At 37.7% G+C, this 22,682-nt stretch overlaps 1 protein-coding gene across 41 annotated transcripts in view; it reads left to right on the top strand.

The window, feature by feature from the left end:
- The window catches only part of PAN3 (poly(A) specific ribonuclease subunit PAN3), a 123,498-nt gene that overhangs the window by 69,380 nt on the left and 31,436 nt on the right, over positions 1-22,682 (top strand). For 39 of the 41 annotated variants that reach the window (XR_015138157.1, XR_015138153.1, XR_015138158.1 and 36 more), the window contains one exon: positions 22,249-22,496. Coding sequence is in view for 32 of the 41 variants with exons in the window: in XM_086329583.1 (XP_086185709.1) it covers positions 22,249-22,496 (248 nt within the window). In the remaining 9 variants the exon portion in view is untranslated. Of the gene's footprint in view, positions 1-11,629; positions 11,752-22,248; positions 22,497-22,682 lie in introns of those variants that run through there. The other 2 variants (XM_086329606.1, XM_086329608.1) reach the window with 2 other exon arrangements.

Raw genomic sequence — 22,682 nt, 5'->3', positions numbered from 1 at the left:
AGGGGGATGTGGCTGCTGCAGCTGGCTTGGAGACCTGTCAGGTAAGGCTGAAAATAGCTGCCAGTAGATACTGCTCTACTGCTTGGAGAATCCCTGGTTCATGTGCCCCGTTAGCTTTGAGAGTTTCTTATTGTGGACCTCCTATTTTCATCTTATGTATTGACTAATGTGTTCCTTAACTCTGAGAGGTAAGGCTGGAATGGGAGTGGGTAGGGCTTCCCGTCAGCTGTAGGCTCAGTGATCTGCAACTGCAGCAGCGTCTCCTGCTGTTTTTTTATTTTGGGGGGAGTGGTGGGGAGGGTGTTTTCGTTGGACTGGGACTCGATTGTCTTTGGAACATGGTACCAAATCTTCTACCAAAGTAGCTGTGTAGCTTTCAGCATATTGTTTGACCCTTAGCATCTTCCTTTCTATAAGAAGATAATATTATATAATTTAAAAAGTCTTTCTAATCTAAAATTCTGTTATTGTTTTGTGACATGTTGATCACTGGGAGATAGACAGGTACACTAAAAGAGAGACAGAAATGAAGACAGTGATGAGAGGTAGCAAAAGGGAGAGAAGCGTTTGATTTTTGTGCTAGACTTCAAAGGACTCTTAGAGGCATGTGGATTTCCTTGATGTAGTAGGTGTAAATAGAAAATCCTGTGTCTCACAAATGGAGCAAGGTGGAGGGAAGGGTTTGTTTCAGCAGTGAAAGGTTAGGGTCTGGGGTGAATCAAGTGTTGTAGAGGTTTGAAATGAACTGAGAGGTGGGAAGAGAGGGTGTGTCACTAGCTGCCCAGAAACATTGCTGGTTCTCAGCTGGAGGTGGGGAGTTGGAAGCCAGTCTTTTGATTTCCTTTGAGTCAAATAGGTTGGGAGCTTCAGGGATCATTTTTTCTATTTCCCCGGTCTTGTGGAAGTCTAACCGTTTGGCTTAATGGTGCACTATAGACACTCAGTGAAGAGAGAGTGGGAGTGTGGACAGAAGTACTGTGCTGTGTGTAACGTGTACAGATAAGAGCAGTCCTCCGTTCTTTAGGAAGGAGTGGAATGGTGGCAGCCACTTTGATTGAATTTTCCCCGATTCTTCTCAGCCTGACTGATCATATTCACGAGTAAAGTCATCTTTTTTCTGAACTCTTTTTGCCTTTTGGATGTGCAGTTACCCTAGAGTAGGGCACGTGGGCAAGGTCTAAGTAAAAGGAGAGGAATCAGTGGTGTATCCCTTTAAACCCCCGTGCACACAGGCGTGTAAAATCTAGCTGTGAGTACTAGCAGAAACTCAAGTATGGAGTATGTGTTGATGGTGGTCATGTTTACTCCTGGATTTTTCAGCCATGAATCTTGTACACTTGGATATGTCTAAAATGAGGCGTTTTCTTATGATTTCATAAACATCTTCCCATATTTGAGATGTAATTGTCCAGATTTTAGACTGATAATTCTATAAATGATAACTAGTAACTAACAGTCCCTTGGCAGGGTGTACCTTTTAGAAAACAGTTCCCGATGGCTCAGTGGGTAAAGAATCTGCCTGCAATACAGAAGACACAGGAAACGGGTTCAATCCGTGGATCAGGAAGATCCCCTAGAGAAGGAAATAGCAACCCACTCCAAGTATTCTTGCCTGAAAAATCCCATGGACAGAGGAATTTGGCGGGCTGTAGTCCAAAGGGTTGGACACAATTCAATGACTAAGCACAGCACAGATGAGTAGGATATTAATAAAAATGTCACCAGAATGCTCCCTCAGCCATAGTTACTCTGGGCCATAATCTTATTGCCTACTGTTGTGATGTGGTAGGTAAACTGCTGAAACATGGTGATCCAAAATGTAATGACTTCACATGACAAAAATTATTTCTTGATTTTATAACAGTCTGGGACAGATGGTTCAGGTTTTGTGGGGTGCCCTCCTCCATGTAGATAAGGACCCAGGTCAAGTGGCTTTTAGGCATCTGGTCTTCAGTCAGCTGAAAGTGGGAAAGTATGGAGAAGCCTGAGTGGGAAGTTGTTACAGACAAACCTGGAAATTATCCAAAAACTATCTCCATTGTGACTGTCCACCAAAATCCAGACTTTTCTTTTTTTTTTTTTTTTTTTAAAGTAGCTGGCCTTCCTTCTTCTCTGGAGAAGACTCATTCACCAGTCTAATTTGGATGCAGAATTTTAAGTTGATTCTGGTTATCTCATATAAACACATTTTGGGGGATTATCTTATTTGCATCATTTGTATCTACTTTAGAGAAATCACCAAAACAGCTGCAGTAACTGGCTTATCTTGCATCATGGGAAATAAAGCTTTCCATCATACTTGGATTTTTGAATATAAGAAGCTTTATGGCTCTTGCTGTCAAAACACTATATTCTCAGGAATTTTTCAAAGAAAGATTTCCAAAACTTGTAGTTTCTGTTTCTTCAAACACAGCTACCTTTTCTGTTGTGACTGATACTCAACTTGATGGGCCTCAACTGGTTGTACTGAACCTGAATACATTTGCTACCCTTTAGGTGTATTAGAGTGTGAAGAGCAGTTTGTTGCAGTGGTACATAGTACTTGGGTTTTTCACCCATTCCATTGTCCTCCTGCCTAGTTAGCCTCTGACTCCTTGGAGGTAATTTCTCCTGCTCTCCAAATCTTTTAGAGTGCCTGGACAGACTCAGACACAAGTTTATTTGAGCCATTTTAGTACGGTCTTACTGGCTTTTTACTGAAGCCTCTGCTGTGCTGTTAGTATTCTTCTCTCTAGGACAGTGGTCCTTGAGTCACACCAGAATCATCTAGGAAAGAAAAGAAAGTGAAAGTGAAGCCACTCAGTCGTGTCTGACTCTTTGCGACCCCATGGACACAAGGCTCCTCTGTCCATGGGATTTTCCAGGCAAGAGTACTGGAGTGGGTTGCCATTTCCTTCTCCAGGGAACTTCCTGACCCAGGGATCGAACCCAGGTCTCCCACATTGTAGACAGACGCTTTACTGTCTGAGCCACCAGGAAGTCACATCAGAATCACCTGGAGTACCCGTTAAAACCCAGTGCTCCCTGGGTCCGGCCCCCAGAGCTGCTGAGTCCATCGGTTGGTCTCAGTGAGCCAGGGAGTTGTTTGCAGGTGATGCTGATTACTTTTCCGGGAACACCACTTGGAGAACCACTGCTCCACTTTACGGAGAGGGCAATGGCAACCCACTCCAGTACTCTTGCCTGGAAAATCCCATGGACAGAGGAGCCTGGTAGGCTGCAGTCCATGGGGTCTCTAGGAGTCGGACACAACTGAGCAACTTCACTTTCACATTTCACTTTCATGCATTGGAGAAGGAAATGGCAACCCACTCCAGTATTCTTGCCTGGAGAATCCCAGGGATGGGGGAGCCTGGTGGGCTGCCATCTATGGGGTCGCACAGAGTTGGACACGACTGAAGCAAGTTAGCAGCTCTACTTTACGCTCTGAGCTACTTTCCATCCGCTTTCTTCTTACAACCCTTTTCTTCTCCTGACCTTCTGCTTTCTTTAAATAAGAAAAAGACTTTGAGTCCAGGACTTGAATTGTTGCCTGTGAATAAGGTACATGGGGCTCTAAGTTATTCTTTAGCTGAGGTTAACTTTACTTTTCTGGATCAAGTCTTGTGTTGTGAGTAACTGAAGTTATCAGATAAGTAACTGCTGAATTAATTGTTACAGGGGTTCCTGAAGCTCAGCCAAGATCACAAATACCATCTAAGTAAAAGCAGGCAACAGGGAGTTCTTCTACCTTAGTAATGCTAATGGGCACAACTAATGCAAATTAATTATTCAGAATACCTGAAAAATGAATAGCACAAGTACTGTGGCTGTTTAAAATTTTAAACCCTTTGGATCTAGAACTAGTAGTCAAATATCTTCTATTTGCATGTTATATTTTAATATGTAAAGATCAACTAAATTATTAATGTTAAAGAAATAAGTGTTTATTGATTCAATAGCAGCAGTCTTGAAGTCAGACTTTAATTTTTCTTTTTAATCTGGTACTGGTTTTTATTCATTGGAAAGAAATTTAAAGTTAAAATTACATTGTTAACTAATATTAATCTTATTTTTTGTGAACATAATTTTTTATAATCAGACACGGTCATCTTGGAGTAAGTTTATTGTTCATAAACAGTACAAGATAATTTATCATTATGAATGAAGCATGCCATTTAGTCATAAACAGTCACGGTCACTTGAAAAGGAAAAACGGTTCTCTTGATCCAGATGAGTTATGTTTAGTTGCTAACTTCGTCACTAACCTCCCATTTTCTTCTGCTCTGTTTAAATAATATAAGTATTTGGATTTAAAAGCTCGCCGCCATTGCAGAGGCTAATTTATCTGAATTAAATTATCTGTTAATTTTATCAGGTAATTTTATCAAGTTTGGGAGCAAGCAAGCCACTTTTCTGTGTTTTCAAATATTTCAGTGATCCAGGTAAATTACCCAGTGTGCAGGCCAGAGGGTATAATTCTGAAAATTGTAATTCAGTTGTTTTCAAGGCAGAAATCTGGAGAAGTTATTCACATTTTTAGAATTTAGGCACTGTAGTTTACACATCTAATATTTATTGAATTACTTGTTGAAAACTCATATGCAAATGAGGCTCTTGAAGGTAAGGTTGAAGTTGGCCAAATGAAAGATGACTGTGTGTAGACCTGGAAAGCCAAATAGTTGTGCAGGCTGTAGTCTCTATCAGATATTATGTAAGAGTATGTGATTGATCGGACAAGGCAATGGCAACCCACTCCAGTACTCTTGCCTGGAAAATCCCATGGATGGAGGAGCCTGGTAGGCTGCAGTCCGTGGGATCACGAAGAGTCAGACACGACTGAGCGACTGCACTTTCACTTTTCACTTTCATGCATTGGAGAAGGCAATGGCAACCCGCTCCAGTGTTCTTGCCTGGAGAATCCCAGGGACGGGGGAGCCTGGTGGGCTGCCGTCTATGGGTTCTATGGGGTCGCACAGAGTGGGACATGACTGAAGCGACTTAGCAGCAGCAGCAGCAGCATGTGATTGATAAAACTCAGGTTAAATTCATGAACTCAGAATATTTGCTTAAATTTGGTCAACGAGATTAAATAAACTTTGTGAGGAAGCTTTAGGGCACTTGATAGTTTTATTAATGCCTACAGTGTTTCTAATATCCAGGTAGTCTAAATACCTTTTTATCACAGATAGGTATTCAACTAAAATGAAGTATGATTACATTGTCAGTTGCTGAAATTCTTTAGATATTGATGGGAAATCAGAGATGGAAACTGAGTTGCATTTATATAGGTTAGGTCCACATAGCTTTTTTTTAAAAAGAGTATGTTTTTAAAAAAATATTTTGGAGTATATTGAAACTTGCCGTTTTTGTTATGTAATAGAGAATATTTGTACTCTAATCAAATACAGTTTTTAATAATTGAAATGTTACTGTAAATCAGTGAACATTTTTTACTTTATATTTTCCTAAAATTAAAAATATGCTGATTCTTTATGCTTCTTAGAAGAATGAGAAAGAATATTTGTGATATCTTCATGGTCCTATTCAAGTAATTTTTAGTTCAATTTTTTCTTTTGATAGGGGCTTTAAAAACAAGAATCAAGTTTCTTCTACTCGCTAATATACTAACAGGGTTTAAGGTACACATTGAAGGATGGCAAAGGGTCTGTACCAACATTTCCCTGAATACTTTTAAAATATATGTGTTTCTGACCAGGACCTATCCTAAACCTGCCATTCCAATTTCTCACTCAGATCCTTCCTTTTCCCTCCAGTTCTGCACATATCTGTTTTATTGAGGGGTTTTGTTTCTGGTACTTAACTCCTGGAAATAATTTTGTGTACACTTAATATTTGCGGGCAATAACATTAGTGCCTCATGTGGGAAATGTTCAGAGAAGCTTTTAAACAGATACTTAGACTTAGTTTTATCATTTAAGTAATACTGTATTTAAATGAAAATCAGTGGAGAATATGACCCACCCCCTAAAAAAAGAAATGTTGTAAGAAACATAATTGTGTAATCTTTTTTTTTTTGCTTTCATAATTTTGACTTTAAGCACTAATGTATAATAAGATAATGTACTATTGCTTACATTCATGAAATGTTTCTAACCGTAACAGATTTATCTCATGGCTTGAAATATTAGTGCTTAAAAAAAACTACTAATTAAAATTTGCAAATTATCTTGGTTCGGTGTTAACCTTTTAAAGATGAACGAAAGATATGTACCAGCATTTCTCAGGGTGCTCTTAAAATGTATGTCTTTCTCACCAGGGCCCATCCTAAACCTGCCATTCCAATTTCTCACTCAGATCCTTCTTTCCTTTTCCCTCAAAAGGGAAGAGTTCTGCAGAGAGCTGTTTGAGAAAGCCTTTCTGGTAATTCTGATGTCCATTTCTGGTTAAGAACCAGTGTTTTAGAATGTTTGGGGCAGTGGAGAAGCACTGGTCTTGTTACAGTGAAGTGAAAGAGGAGTCCCCTCCCCTCCTCCAGTAACTTTCCATTCCAAATGTTTATAATTAAAAGAAAATGCTCATATGTTGTCTTAAAAGGTTTCATTTTTTTTGAGTTTTGGTATGATTATTACGGAGCTATTGTCTGTGTGCACAAGAATGTATAGTTTCTACATTAGTAAAAAAAATTATAGATATCAAGGATCCTAAACTGCTGCTGCTGCTGCTAAGTTGCTTCAGTCGTGTCCGACTCTGTGCGACCCCATAGACGGCAGCCCACCAGGCTCCCCCGTCCCCGGGATTCTCCAGGCAAGAACACTGGAGCGGGTTGCCATTGCCTTCTCCAATGCATGAAAGTGAAAAGTGAGAGTCAAGTTGCTCAGTTGTGTCCGACTCTTCGCGACCCCATGGACTGCAGCCTACCAGGCTCCTCCATCCATGGGATTTTCCAGGCAAGAGTACTGGAGTGGGGTGCCATTGCCTTCTCCAGGATCCTAAACTATGTAATTCATTTTCCCAGCTTCAGTTCCCTCTAAGCTGGCTAAGCCATATGAAAATTTCCTAATTACTTTAGAAGAATATGTCCTAACTTCAGTTGGTATGTCAGTTCATTTCAGAATTTGTTAATTATTCTTCTGCATTTCACATGCTGGGTTAAGGTTTTTTCCTTGTCTGAGCTTTTACGAAGTTGAGTAAACCTCCTGTAATGCTTAGAAAGATGCTTGAGCAAGAAATTTAAGACTCATCTTTGCTCATTTTCCTTCATCTTTACAGCTAGTCTGTTAGTAATCCTGTCAATTCAACTTTCATATTATTTATATATCTCAAATATATATTGCCTCCATCTTAGACCAACCCATCATTGCTTCTTTTATATACTTGTTTTGTCTGATTGATCCTACCCTGCGTTTCTTTTTCCATGTTAAAAGCAGAAGTCATCGGTTTATGGCTTACTAATTGTCATTGGAATAAAATCCAAGCGCCTTCCTGTGGTGTATAATTTGTGTCTTACATCTCATCTTTTCTCTCTTTCCATTGTGTGCTCAGGTCCAGCCATACTGGTCTTCCTCACATATGTCCAGCTTCTTTTTGGCTCATGTTCTTTGTGTACATTGTTTCACTTTGTTCTTTCCATGGATGGTTCCTTGCCTTCTCTTAGGCGTCACTTACAGAATGACTTAAAGTGTCACAGAGAAAAAGACCTTTGACTAATGAGAAGGAAAATTTCCCATCGTTATCTTTCATTGTGTTCTGTTTGTTTCCTTTTTAGAATTTAGCACAGTTTGAACTTGTGTTCTTCTTTATATTAGAATGAACGATCTTCTTCATGCCCACTGGGATATAAGCTGCCTTGTGGAAGGAACTGTGTCTAGAAGCTTATTAAATATTTTTAGAATGGAAATAATTGAAAATGACTATTAAATGGCCACCAGCTTTCTTTTCTAAGTGGAGGACCTCCTCTGATATAAAATATGTATCCTGTTGAGATTATGTATTTGAAAATGGCCAGCTTTCCCCCCATCTCTAAGCTTTCTTCTACTTAGATGGCCCTTCCATTTCTTGAGATTTTTCCTAGTTTTCATTGATTAGATCAAATGCCTCTTTTTTTTTTTTTCTTTTTCCCCTGCCCCCATCAAAGCCATTTCTGTTTTGCTAGTCGTCATTACTGTCTTCTATCTCTGTGCTTCTATGTTTTCAATATCTCTTAATGTTTTTAAATTTCTGTCTGTATGTTTTATACGTATTTATTTCCTTCACCAAAGTTAAATGCTTCTGGAGGCATTTCTGTCACTTTATTCACTATTGTGATCGCACATGGAGAGCTAGAGTAAACACTGAAACTGAAGAGTTTTCGGCACTGTAGTGGCTTTACGTGTATAGTACGAACTTCACTCAATCAGAACTGAATCTTATTTCCTGAATTCCTGGAACCTTGCTCAGTGCCTGACCTCATGCAGTGGTTCCAGTAAGCTTTCGTATGTATCAGTAGTCACAGATTAGCCTGTGGAGCTTTAAATGTATAGCTTCCTGTTTCCCCACTGAAGACCTGCAGGGTCAGAAACTCCATTTTTGGAGCACTGCCGTTGCCTGCATGTTTACAAATTTCACAGGAGATTCTGACATCTACCCTTTACTTTGAGAGGAAAATAAAAGTTCAAAATTCCAGAAAATTTGAAGGAAGGTGAGATTTTATCTGATTTGAATGAGGGTATCCAGAATGAAGGTTCATGAAACACCCAAAAGGTGGGTTTTAAAGGATAGATAGGATTTCTTTAAACATTTGTAACACAGGCAGTTGAGAACCTGTGAAGTTTATTTTTTGTTTCCTATTTGTTTTAACCAGTTTATTACCATAATAGAGAATTTTTTCACTCAATGAACTTTCAAAAAGTAATTCCACCTGAGTTAGGTAAAAACTGAACAAATGTAAAAAAGTGTAAAATGTAAAAAAAAATGTAAAAAAACCTCAGGTGTGGTGCTGAGCTGTAGGCTTGGAGCAGGCTCCTGCTGGAAGAGGTGTCACCCTCCAGTGCTGACTGTGGGGGAGCACTCCAAGACCTCTTGGAGGGACTAGGATGGGGTAGATCTTTTGCAGCCTGGCACTTTTTTTTTTTTAAACAAACTCTTGGTGTTCATGTGCAGTGATTCCTCGTGAGAGTTGAAACTACTGTCATTAATTAGCTCACATGGGTAGTTCCATTTCTGTACCTTTGGCTCTCAGTCACTGCTTTTGTTATGGGGAGTTTCTTTTTCATTTATCTTTTTCAAGTATTTTTGAAGTTTGCCATTTGTGTGATGTGGAGAGCCAGCTATCTCTAAAATATCAGAGGAATGGAATTTTGTTTTAAAGTTAAAATTACTGGGCAAGGTTCGAAAAAGGTTAGATTGGGCAGGAACTTGGGAAAATGAATGAAAAATGGCACTGAGATAACACGTCATGTCTTTGAGGTACCTGGTACTTCTCTCTTAAAATCGTTACCAATTTTATTTTCCATTAGCACCCCCAAGGTTGGCACATTGTTTCTTGAGGGCTGTCAGGATGTGGGGAGAGGAGACAGGACTGGACAGGTGGTTCGGAGCACGTCCGATAGCAGGCACCTGGAGCTTAGCAGGCGTCAGAAACCTAAGACTTAATTACCATTTCTGCCCCTAGAGGACCCATGAGCCAAGAATACCAGAACTTAATTAGAGCTTAGAACAGTGGCTTTCAAACTTTTTTTGTTTTAAAGCAGCAGAACTCGTGAAGTCTGTATATAGTCCCCAAACCTAAAATTATGTAAAGCAGATAAAACTGGCATTTACAAGATCAGACTTCTCTGGTGGTTCAGTGGTTGGGACTGCACTTTCAGTGCAGGGGACACAGGTTTGATCCCTGGTCAAGGAACTAAGATCCCTCTTGCCATGTGGTCCCCCCAAAAAAAAGTTAAATTAAAAAAAAAAAGAGATCAGGTTTATTAAACTTACTCGTGAACTTACTCAGTGAGAAGAGAAAGTCTGGTATTTTGGTGAACATAGTAAGTTGAAACTGGTGGGGAAAGGACAGTAATTAGTCTTAAACATTTCTCAGTCTCCTTTTGTGTGTTTTCTATCATATAGTAACAAAAAAAAATCATGACTTGCATGAATAAGTTGTGCACCCATTTTTTCAATCTTTTTCTGAGTGCATGTGCATTCAAATAAAGTTTATTGCAGTTACTACCTTCTTAACCAAAGATCCATGTATATACACAGGAGTGACAGGAGAGAGGGTCTCTATTTTGTAGAGTCTCCATGAAAATACTTTAACGCAGCACAAGTATGTCAGTGATGATCTCTAGTGTTTTGAAAAATGAATGTATGCTAGTTTGGACCTGCTTTTGTGATTTTATTGTTGATTTACTAAAAGTAAAAAAAAAAAAAAATAGATGAAATTCAAATCAAGAATTCACAGAGCCCTGAGCAATTTTGGAAGCTTAGGGTTCTGCTTAATGCAGTTTGAAAACCACTGGCACAAAGGTCTGCTTCTTGACGGGAAGCAGTCTGCTGGTACTCAAGATAGGAAAGCTGGAAGGGTTGCCCTTCTCACCTGAACCACAGAACAGAGGAATGATTTGAGTTGCTATCTGGTGAATTCTCCCAAGGATACTATGTGACAAGTAGCATTACATACAGTGGGTGTCTTAGGACTTAGCTCTGCTTTCTCTGAGAAAGGCTGGGGAATTGAGGAATGAGGAAGGTTTAAGACCAAACCAAAACCCCCCCCCCACCACCACCACCTGTCAAATGCATGTATTCAAGAAGGAATACAGTTTTCAAGACAGTGTGCAGTGGCCATCTTCATGCCTCCTCTGGAGTCAGTCTTGAGTTATGTGTTTGTTTTATGAAAAGCTTTTAACCTAATTCATGTGAAAGGACAAAATGATGTTTCTGAAGGTAGCTTGAGTTCTTTGGTTGTCTTTCTTACAGCCTTACAGAGGGTTTTTCCCTCTCTTCTGCGTTACAACATAATTATTGTAAACAGAACCCCCTAACTCATGAAGTGGAAAAGCCCCCTAGCTTTGTTGTGGTATATTTTGAGGTTCACAGGTTGTACATATTGAGTTTTGATTTTAGAAGTAATAGGGAAGGCAGTTCACCTTTGCAGGTCTTGACAGAACATGTTACTCTTTTTCTTTTAATTCAGAATATTTTCTCTGACCTGTGAATATGAGGACCTTGTGTTAGGGAATTAAGTAACATTTCACTAGCTTTTTATGTATGGCTGTAAGCAAAGCTGCCCTAGACATATAGACGACTTCTGGGTGGATGTATTTAATCCCCCCACTCACATACACACATGCACACAAACACACACGTGCATACATGCATACTGAAGGCAGCTTTTCAAAGTTTAAATAAAACACAGTAATAGCTTTGGCCCTTGAAATACTTTCCACCTACAGTCCCTGCAAATTTCTTGTTGGGTGAGAAATCCTCTGATATGAGTGGTAGCTCTTCTGGTAAGCTTTCTAGTTTTAACGTTTCTTATTGTAACCAAGTTAATGCTTTAACCAAGAACTGCCTATGGCATATAGATGCCTTCAGTTTATCAGCTACTCTTGTAGCTGAAAGGAAGTTGAACTGTTTTTTTGGACCCATTAAGTTGTCCTTTCCACTTGGTTGTTGAAAGAGCTTATGAGCAGTAGCTGTTCTGATTGTTGTTGGTTGTTTTCTCTAGGGAACAAGCTACCCTCTGAGTCAGCACTGGACTTGAAGATAAATCCTACAATTCATGAAACTGACTGATTCGACTAAAGGATGGATAGTTTGGGCAGCGTTGGACAGCTCTGAGGGGTCTGTTTGTTTAACTGAAGGGATTGTTGAGTTCAGCAACTTTTAATTCCCCTAATCATGAGGGGTTGCTGTTGTGAAAACAGGGTTTCTGAAGGAATCAGTTCTGGCAGTTAACGTCAGTATTCTTTTTGACTTTGTTTTCGTTTTATCACCACACTTAATGAAACAATTCTTTAAAAGTGTAGAAATTTTACTGCTATTTGTTGCCATCAAGAATTAGTATGCCCCTGAGTGGTCCACAGAGGGCCTTTGCAATCTGTTTATGAATTCAAGTTATCCTTATTGTGGGGTTCATACACATTTCTTGCCTTTAAACCTTTTGGCATTTGGGTTGTTTGATCTTTGCAAAGGTAGTTTGCATTTGTGGCTTGAAACTCTGAGGATTAAATTGAACTTAATTTGATTAGCATCTGTTTTATTAGATTAGTTAATAATTTTTATTGTGGCTCATGGCTAATATTGTAATGTGATCTTGATAATTAGCAATGTTTAACCTTAAAAGGTTATTGTTATTTTTTAGTCTCAATCTTCAAGGAAATGAGAATAATTATAATGTTGAATTAAATGGTTTTTTTTTTTTTTTTAATGAAACATGAAAGTTTTAATGTTTTAATGTAACATTACAGAGAAGAAATTTCTCATATCCTAATATTCTGGGCCCTTATGAATTACACAGGAATACTGCAAATTGTCTTTTGGGAGGCTTTTAAAAACAGGGTGTGGCATGATAAAGGAAATACTTCAACCAGAGGTGTATGATCCATGTGGTAACAAATAACTTCTGTGGTTTGAGAGTTAAAAGATTATAAATGTTAATTTTATTTTAATCATTTGATAGTTTGATTTGAAATAAGAGGCATATTACTTAGTATTTAAATTGATTGTAAAATATCTTTCATTGTTTAGGGCAGAAATGCAAGTGATCATTGATCATGTCTGAGTGAAAAATTGGGCTTTAGCTAAGTGAGCTTTCACACATTTTAGCTTTAGGTTCATTAGTTGCATGAGTATTACTACCTTAAGTCTGGTACTTTGGATTAATAAAATTTTTAATCAGTTTTGATAATTATCTGCAAAGCTGAATTTGACTGAATGATGGAGTTTTTATGGGGAAAGAAGTAAAGACTGTACAGACTATTATTATCTTGGCTTTCATGTCCTAATCCTGTTGCTTTTTGGATAGTGGGGTTTGTTGTATTTTGTACAGTCTGTTGGAGGATTAGATCCATATTTAACATACAGACATGCCTAGGTGATGGTTGTCTTGGTTAAATATTTACTTAGGTCCACTTTTAAAGTTTTCTTACCTGAGTTTGTAACTTAAAATTGATGGTAAAATGTTCCCAAAACAGAATTTAGCAATATTTACTTTTTAAGAACTTACTGGCAACATCTTGAAGGATTATTTATTGCCAGGTAGTCTCTGGATTCTTAGATGCCATGTCTCATAAAATGCACCCTGTCAGTGTAATAATAGCCTTTTGAGGGAAGGGAAGAGAAATTTGTATCATTAGAAATTTTAAAAAACTTTAATAAAGAAAAAAAATTTAAACTTCTGTATTGCTAGGATTCTTCCAAAACACTAATCAGGTCTTTAATTCTAATTGTCTTTAAACTCAGAGGTTTTCTGAGTCACCCTTGTCCCCAGCAGTTCTGCACAGCTTCGTATGACTTGTTTCTTCTTACAGTACCTAACTCTTTAGGATTGATGGTAGAATTTAGAGGCTTACCCTAGGAATCCAGAAGCTTTGCACAGATGAATGCTTTAAACCTGGTGTACCATCCTCCTCTTCTTTAATATTTTATGTGTTCTGATATTTGGCAGTTCTTCTGCCTTGAATCACATTTCCTCCTCATAACTTTTTCTTCTAGGTGTATTATTTTTTTAATGACTTTTAGGGATTTAAATTTGGGTTAAACTCAACAGTGTAGAGTGCTACAGTGGGTTGTAATAGTGTTCAAGGGACCTAGAGTCTAGCTTCATTTCTACCTTCTCTGAGTTTATGTGCCCAAGCTCTGTCAGGCACCAGTTATTTAGTTTGTAGAAAGAGGGGAAAAGCTTGGTCTACTTCTGGCTTAAAAATTGGAAATTGTAAAACATTCTCCTCAAACCACTGGCAGTTTATGAAGTAGATTCCTTTTTATCTTTAATTTAAATAGTTGTTTAAGTGTGACTTAATGGAGTGATTATCATTAAGCAAAAATACTAAGGATTTTTGAGTTTAGGATTTTTAATGATGTATTTTTTATTTATAAGGCAATGAAAACAATAACTTTAATATTGATGTAAATAAACATGCTCAAGGTTATTCAAAACATAAAGTTAAAAGAAGCTTTTTAAGGTAAAGTTATTAAGTACTCAAACAGCTTTTCTTTGTTTCTTAATTAAATACTGTGTCATGGGGAAAATTTAGTGTGTATCAGAGAACTTCACTTTTAAAGAGCTGTTTTCCCCTAAAATCACTCTTATCACCTTAATAAACTTCAATTGATTGATAGTGTTTTCTCTGACCTTCAAATTGCCATTCAATTTTTAGAAACTTATCTATTAAGATGTTGAATTACAGTGTTACCATTTAATGGTCATTATATATGTATGTGCTCTGTGTATATATACATTTATTGTAGCTATAAATATCTTTCAGGATTTAAGACTATTTCTTTAGGCTGCTTTCCAGAACTAGAATTTTTGGGGCAAAAGCTGTGTGTAGTTTTTGTTGAAAGCAGCTGTTTTTTTAATGTGTGCACCAAACCATGGTCTGGGTGGTACCCAGGGTTACTCTAGAAGTCCAGCAGTTATTTACTGAGAATAAAGTTTTGTTTCATATACCTCTAATTTTTAAATAAGTAAACTTTTGAATTGCTTCTATAATTTTAGTGTACTAGACAAATGTGCCAACTAATGATATCATGCAACCTTTTCTATTTATTAGTAGCTGAAGTCTCATTATAAGCCACAACATACATGTTTTCTTTTACTCTGTATGTTTAGATAGTTCAGGTACTGAAGAAAAGAGCTGATAAAACACATAGGTTCAGCTCCTTTTTATATGAGCTAAATTTAATTTTTCTTTGCTGTATTTCCTAGCCATGAGTGTACATCGCTAGTTATATAATTTCTCTCAGTATGTATGAGCCATACATAGTGGAATCAATATAAGTCCATTGCCCTAACTTAAAGCTTACTTGTTTTTCCTTGAGGCATATGTTCAGATGTGAGAAACACATTTTCCCTGATATTTCTCTATAACAGTGTTTACCACAGAAAAGTGGTGACTGTACTGTGGTAGACAACTCAGGGTATCTGTGCAGAAGTGAGGTAACATAGCAGGCTGAAGACTGCTGTCCTTAACACAGCCTGCCTGCAAGGTTGGCCCTAGGCTGACGTCTGGGACCTTGGAGTTGGCGTGTTCCTGCTGTTCCCTAACTGATTAGGGTGGTTTCCTGTGCCTAGATCCTTTGTGCAAACACTGTGGTTTGTGCTACACATGCGCTTTCCTTCCGGGCATGTGGGATTCTGGTGGGTGCTAGGCAGAGGGTGTTTGGGTGACCAGTCACCTATGAGGACATTGGTTGCCTGGTGGACCTTGGAGTCTCTGGTGGCCCTCCCTGAGTAGATCATTGCATGTGTGTTCCTGGAGGAAGAGTGACGCCTCATGAAGAAGAACGTGTAAGGAAGCCCCTGGTAACCCCCCTAGACCCTGTTCTCTTGTGATCTGGACATGCACATGCTGCTGTGGTCAGTCATGGTCGTGAGCGCAACTCTGTGCCGAGTCTTTGCAGTTTCAATCTGTTTCTGAACATGGGCGTGGTCTTACTGATCCCCAGTCAAGAAACTTTGTTCTGAATTTACTTAGAAACTGTAGGGATTACATTTTAGACCAGTTTATTTATGCAATCGTCGTTGACATCACGTGGAGAATTTAGCGCATTTCTGACATTATTCTATAGCTTTTTAACATTTTATTTTAGAAGTTCTATTCAGTAGAATAGAAATATCCTACTGAAATAGTCAGTAGAAATCTGTCCCGCATATAGTATAGCTACCTAGAGTATCCTGGAGGTTTGACAGGGTGTATGAATTGCAGATAACTCCAGACTTTTTACTGTCAATAATTACAATTAAACACTTATTTTAAACTCACTTTCTCCTTCTACTAAGAGCAGCTAGTGATAGAAATGGACTAAGAAGTAAAGCTTGTTTCTAAATCACTGAAGAGCAAGTCGGGGCAGGAGGGGCAAAAAGCGCCCTGAGCTCAATTTTGGAGTTGACCTTTTATACCCATCTTTTAAGTCATCATAAGCAATATCAAGGAAAAGGATTTATTAACTTGTTGCATGTTTAAGGTCCTGTTAGAATATAAACTTAATGTCTGTTATTTGAGCTGTCACTGTGCATTGTCTTATTTGGGAGGGGGTGTGATTGGGGACTTAGGTTTAAAAAAATCCATTAAGTAAGAATTATATCTTTAGTAGTTGCTTTGGTTTTTATATTCCTGGTTATGATCTTGTAAATTCCTTATTCTGATTTTCTCTTAAATGAGGCCCTGTTTGGGGTTAGAGTTGGCCCTCTTGTTAAGAAGATGATGCTTCCTCTGTCTTTAATTCATTCATCTGTTCAATAGGAGATATAGTTTGGTGATTTCTAATCTAAACCATTCTCCTTTGTGTAGCCACACATGACAATTTATTGCTGAGGATTTAGTTTGGTTATTGGAACTTTGATAAAGTTAACAACTTGAGTTACAACGGCATCTACAATTTTAGTTAAAATGCTAGTGTAATCTGGATTTACCCAGGCTGCATAGATCTGCAAAGAGTAGTGTGAAGATACTCAGACAGCTGCGTCAGAAGAATGCCCTTCATCTCAAATTCTTTCAAATTCTTCTTTCTCTTTTGCATTTGCGTTTTTGATGTTTACTTTTAAATAGGGACGACTGGCATGTATGCCACTTGACAGCATGAACTCTTGCTTTCTCCTCCCGACTTCTTGTCACGCTCGGATAATTCTGGTGGTGGCACTCTTCATTTCCTGGTCATAGCTATCACTGTACCAAGAAGATGAAACTTTCACCTCTTTCTTTCTTTTTGACAAATGTATTATGTGCCAACACTGTGCCATTGAGGGTGTAGTTGGGAATGCAGAGAGGATTGAGGCACAGTTCTTCCTTACACAGAGACAGTTTGAATTGTGTGCTCCTGGCAGCGAAAGATAAAGTACAAAATGCTGGGAATAATTTTTAAATACGAGCATCCAGAGAATTTTTATAGAGTAAGAAAATTTTTCAGAAAGTTGACCTAGAACTTGCTGTGAGGATGGGGTCTAGAGAACTCATCGATGACAAGGAGTGATGTTGATGAGGGTACCAGAGGAGGGGAAAGCCTTGAAGACTGTGGATCCGTGAAGCACCTTCAGGGAAGTTGTATTGAATCTTTAGGTGAATCGAAGAGGGTCGTTAAGATTTCAGTATAGTCTTTCTATCCATGACCATGGGCGCTCTCTCCAGTTCTTTTTTGCAGGCCTTTTAAAATACCCTCAGCTGGTAAATAATCCACCTGCAGTGCAAGACACCTAGGTTCAGTCCCTGGGTTGGGAAGATCCCTGGAGAAGGGAACGGCTACCCACTCCAGTATTCTGGCCTAGAGAATTCCATGGACTGTATAGTCCTTGGGGTTGCAAAGAGTTGGGCACCACTGAGTGACTTTCACTTTTTTCCACAAAGTTTTATAATTTTTAGGGTTTTTTCTCTGTCTTTTGCATGCAACAGTTCCACCTGATTGGTTGCAAGAGGTTTGTCTTTACTTATTCTGTTCAGAACTCTTGTTGAGTACTTCTTGAGTGAGGATTTCTTAGTTCTTGAAAATCCCAAAGCTTTTCTTTGAATGTTGCTTCTTCAGTATTCTTGGTCTTTTTTGTCCTGGAAACTCACCAACTCATTCTACCTTTTGTGTATCTTAACCAGTCTTCTATATTTTCTAACCTTTATTTCTAGATTCTTGTCTGGTTTACTTTTCTTGTCTTTGATTATGTCTACTTTTCTATTTAACTCATCTTAAATTTTTTTTCTCCCTTTAATAGTTATGTTTTTTGCTCTTATCGAGTCTAGTTCTGTTTAAGAACAACAAATAACAGGGATGTGTGTGTGTGTGTATGTGTCTGTGAGTGAGATGTTTGTCACTTTTTTCATGACCTTAGTCATTTTAGCTGTAGATTTAAAAAAATCTCCTTTATAGGTTTCTGTTATCTGGGATTCATTGTTCTGTGTGTTCTGATTCTCAGTGCGTTGATCAAGTATTGTACACACGTGATTCTTGGAGTTCCTTCACGTGGAGTTATTTTCCAGAGATCGATCGATCTCTGTGTGTTACGCACTGTAGATGTGTTTTTTGAAATAGTTGGTGTGTGCTTTATCCAGGTGTACATTGCCAGTGCAATTTAAATTTTATACTCATCCCTCACCAGGATCCCCAACATGAAATCTCCTGGGAATTTTCTCTCCTGCCCCAGTGCAGGGTGCAGGGATTGGGTTTTCATTTCTCTTGACACCACCCCAGCCTTCTCCTCAGACAAGACTACCTTTTGCCTCTGTGGGCAGGTGGGTAGACGTTTTCTCCTCCAGCAGGACTGATGGTACAGCTTTTCCAGACTCCTAGCTTTACACTGGAATTTGAATTTCGTTCTCCACGTTTTATGTGCTGAAGGCCATGTTTCATATGCCATTGTGAACATTAAAGCCTCAACTTGTAGAGTCTGGATCTGGCCTAGGATGTGATTTTCCAGAGTTCCCACGATACAACCTGTAGTTCATAATTTTGCCTTAATCTTTTGCTCTTGGAGTTACTGTTTTTATTCTTTTTATTTCAGCTGTGTTTTAAAATGTGGATATTATATTTTATCTCACAATATTGTGTGTTCATAATTTTGGTTGGGGTTGAGGAAAGATAATGCTTATTTTAGCATTATCTTAAATGGATGTATTTAAGACCAAATATTCGTTTGGTATATATTAATATTGGAGCCATTTACTTAATGCATTCTGTCATTATTTACAAAAGTCTTTTTGTTTTTTTTTGAATTTTCAGGTATAGAATAATGTCCTCCAGAAACACTGATACTTTTACCTTCATAAGTTATGCTTGAACTTTTTATATCTCCCTTTGTTTTGTTAATTGCTCTAGTTAATCCATCCAGTGAGCATTTCTGTTTTGTTTCTTACTTTTATTTGAATTCGGTACTTTTAAGAAGGATTTTTTTCAAATGTTCTAAAGCAGTTAGCTTATCATAGCATAACTTAAATATCTAAGTTTGTATATTCACTTAATAAGAAATTATAGTGTAATTATTATATATAATGTCACCAAAATATCATTTTAGGAGTGAATTACAAAAGTAATGCAAAAAATAAATACACAAATGAAATATTTTTTAATTAGCTTATTGTTTTAAATCAAGATTTTCATTCTTTCGGATTGTCTCTCATGGTATCCTCACTCTTTTGCTGTATTTGCCTAAGTGTTCCAGTGACTGAGTACTAATTATTAGCAGACTTGTAATAGCCACAAGTAGCACCCTGCCTCTACCCCGCCGTATAAGGATAGATGGAACTTACAAAGGAACATTGACATGTGAGAGATGAAATCTGTTCGTTTCACCTCTATTTTTAACTGCTCATTTCTGTAGTAATGTTCTGTTGCATTGTGCCATCTATAGTGTTGTATTGGAGAACGAAATGCAACCCACTCCAGTATTCTTGCCTGGAAAATCCCATAGATGGAGGAGCCTTGCAGGCTGCAGTCCATGGGGGTCTCAAAGAGTCAGACACAACTGAACGACTTCACTTTTCTTTCACAGTCCTGTATGTGGGTAGTTAATATTGTGTTGTGGTTATTGTCTTCACAATACCAGACAGAAAAACTCTCATCAAGCAGATAATATGCATATTTTACTCAGTTCTGTAACATGTTGGTAAAACACTTTGGTGCCACAAAGCTTTGCCCTTTGCGACTAGATTTGATGTTTCTGTAGTTTAGAAGTTAAATTTCATTTCTCGCTTCCCATACAATTTAGTTATCTTGTTCTGCTTATGGGCTGTGATACTTGTTACTATTTGTGCATGTTGTGTTTTGTGTGTGTTTAAATAATTCCAGTCAGCTTCTGGTCAGATACATGAACTCAAATTTCAGAGCTGAAACTTTGTAGTAGAAAGCCACAAGATTAAGAGAAAGCTTGTTGCTTACAACTGGTAAATTCTACTAGTTTGTTTTTGGTAATCTTTTTCCACGTATTTAGCCTTAAAGAGAGAGTCTACCTTTTGTTTCACTTGTACCCCTATATAAGACTTAGGTGTTGGGCACCTGTATTGGATATTGGCTAAGAGTTCAGCTTTGGAATCAGATCGACCTGAGGTTGAACCTTAATTCTTTTGTTTAATAATCTATATTTGCCTTTACAATAAATTTTTAAAAGTTATTTTCTTCCTCTGTGAGGTGACTATGATATACCTACCTCACAGGACCTTTGTGAGGATTAAATAGGCTGGTATTTGTGAAGCACTTTGTTTAGTGCCTGACACAAGAAAAGTGCTTAAGAATTGGTAGCTGTATTTGTTGCTGTTTATTTAATTCAAAGGTAGTAAACAAATTTACTCTTTGGTGACTTGGCCAGCTTTATTATCTAGGAAAGGCTTAGAGATTAGCTTTAGGAAACCTATCTAGATGTGTTTCATACTCGATAATTGGGGAGTAGTTATCTTTTGAAAATAATCCTCCCAATTTTTACAGTATGGATTAACCTACAGTTAAATGTATAATATACAGAGTTAGAAGAAAACGCAAAACTCTGGAACAGTTTTTTTTTTTTTCCTCCTAAATTAAGCCTGTATCTTAATACCTTGGTTTCCTTATAAATACGTTTTTAAGGGTTTTAGACGTTAAGACATATTTGCAAATTCTTGACCAGTTATAATGTCAGTACAGTAGACATTGTGTTAACAGCAGAAAGAGTTAAGTTGAAAGTGTGGAGACTTGGGTTTGAGGCCTGGCTTCGCTATTGGCTATGTACATTTGTCCTTGGTCAGGTAAAAAGCCCCCTATGTCTAAATTCTAATCTCTGCTGTGGTGCTTGTGACCTGACGTACCTCACTTAGTTGCTCAGAAAAGCAGGTGACATAATTATGTCAGGACTGTATAGGAAGTACAGAGGGCTATCTAGAATAAAGATAAATATTATCTCAGTTTTCACTTTATTTTTGTTTACCTACATCTTTTCAAAGAACAGTGTTGATGTTTTATGAATTCTTGGTATTTTAAATTCATACTCCTGCTTAATGAGTCATATTTTTGTGACCAGAGGCATTTTGGTAACTTTTTTCTTGAATTATGAGATGGCCTATTATCCCAAAGGTGAAGAAGGTTTTCAATCATTCCCCAAATAGCCAGAAAATCATTTCTGGATAAACTTTTTTTTTTTCCACCAGAAAGTGTAACTGTAGCTCTAGAAACTATTTTCAGTCTGCTCAGAACTGATCACCTCCATTAAGCCTTTGATGAACTCTACCTGGTTTTACTTAATTTGCATTCCATCTGCATTTATGCATGTAGTTTGCGGTATATTGGTTTATATTGAGTGTTTCTGTGAGTCATTTTGTGTCTTCCTCATGTGACCTGGTCTTGCTTCCTCAGCTAGCCTGGAGTTTCCTCAAGGGTGAAGACAGTTGTCCTTCCCCTTTCTTCACCGTAAATTCCTGATAGAGGATACTGTGCATACATTGCTTTCTTACTAGTTGTGTTTAGGTAAAACTTTCAAGAACAGAGTAATACCAGTTGGCCTAAGTATGCATCTGCAGAAATTTTATTTGTCTACTATAGTGTATGCCTATTTAAAGACAAAAGGCATCAAAATAGTATACTTCTTGATTTAAAAAAATACAGTATTTAAGCTGCCATGTATTTCAACTAGGACTAAGTTTTCTTTTGCTTTTGCAAACCATTTTGTTAAATGTATTTGGCCCAAAGAAATCTAATAAATTTCATTAAGTAGTTTGATTTTTTGATAGTAAATCATGTTTTAGGAAATGTGGTAATTGTATTGTTAATAACCACAGTTTTAAATGATTCTTTACAAAAAAAGGAATTTTGCCTTTTATAAAAGAAAGACTTTCATAAAAGGCATAATTTTATAGCCACAGTTATTTCTCATTTTTCAATTAAATTCATTTATTAAGTTAATAATTTTTATTGTTTCTCATGTAAACCTTGATATGGAGGAGACTTATTCTTACAGTAAATTTCCTAATTTATTTGGAATTGACTGTTTTTGAAAAAAAGAAATTCTTTATATTTGCATTAATCAGAGCTTTCTCTAGGACAAGATAAAATTGTCTTTTTCCTTGCACTTAAAGAATTTTGCTAAATATGTTTTCTTCCAAATGAGTATTTGCATTTTAGTTTTCAGATTTTTTTCTCTAAAGCCAATTTTCACTCTTCCGTCTACTTTAGGAATGTCATTGTCTGCTGGATCCTCTCCTCTTCATTCCCCCAAGATCACTCCACATACTTCTCCTGCCCCCAGAAGAAGAAGCCACACTCCAAATCCAGCAAATTATATGGTGCCTTCTAGTGCCTCTACGCCCGGGAATAATCCTGTTTCTCAGACACCATCTTCTGGTCAAGTGATCCAAAAGGAAACCGTTGGTGGGACGACGTACTTTTATACAGACACGACTCCAGCACCTTTGAGTGGAATGGTGCGTGTGCTTTAAACAAGGGAGAAGAGAGGGCCCTTAGAGCAGCTCCTTATTAATGAGAGAGACAAGGAGGTTACCCCCTCTTGTATCTTTTTACTGTGATGTGGAAAGGTAACTCATTTCTAACTCAGATGATAATTCTAATCTCCTCTTATTTCTTCAAAGTAATCTGTTTCTACAGTAATA

The sequence above is a fragment of the Bos grunniens genome, chromosome 12 (genome assembly GCF_055505025.1).
Source record: "Bos grunniens cultivar Pamir isolate PY7600 chromosome 12, Bosgru_T2T1.0, whole genome shotgun sequence".
In the NCBI taxonomy this organism is placed as follows: Eukaryota; Metazoa; Chordata; class Mammalia; order Artiodactyla; family Bovidae; genus Bos; species Bos grunniens.
This window is presented reverse-complemented; position numbering and strand designations above follow the sequence as displayed.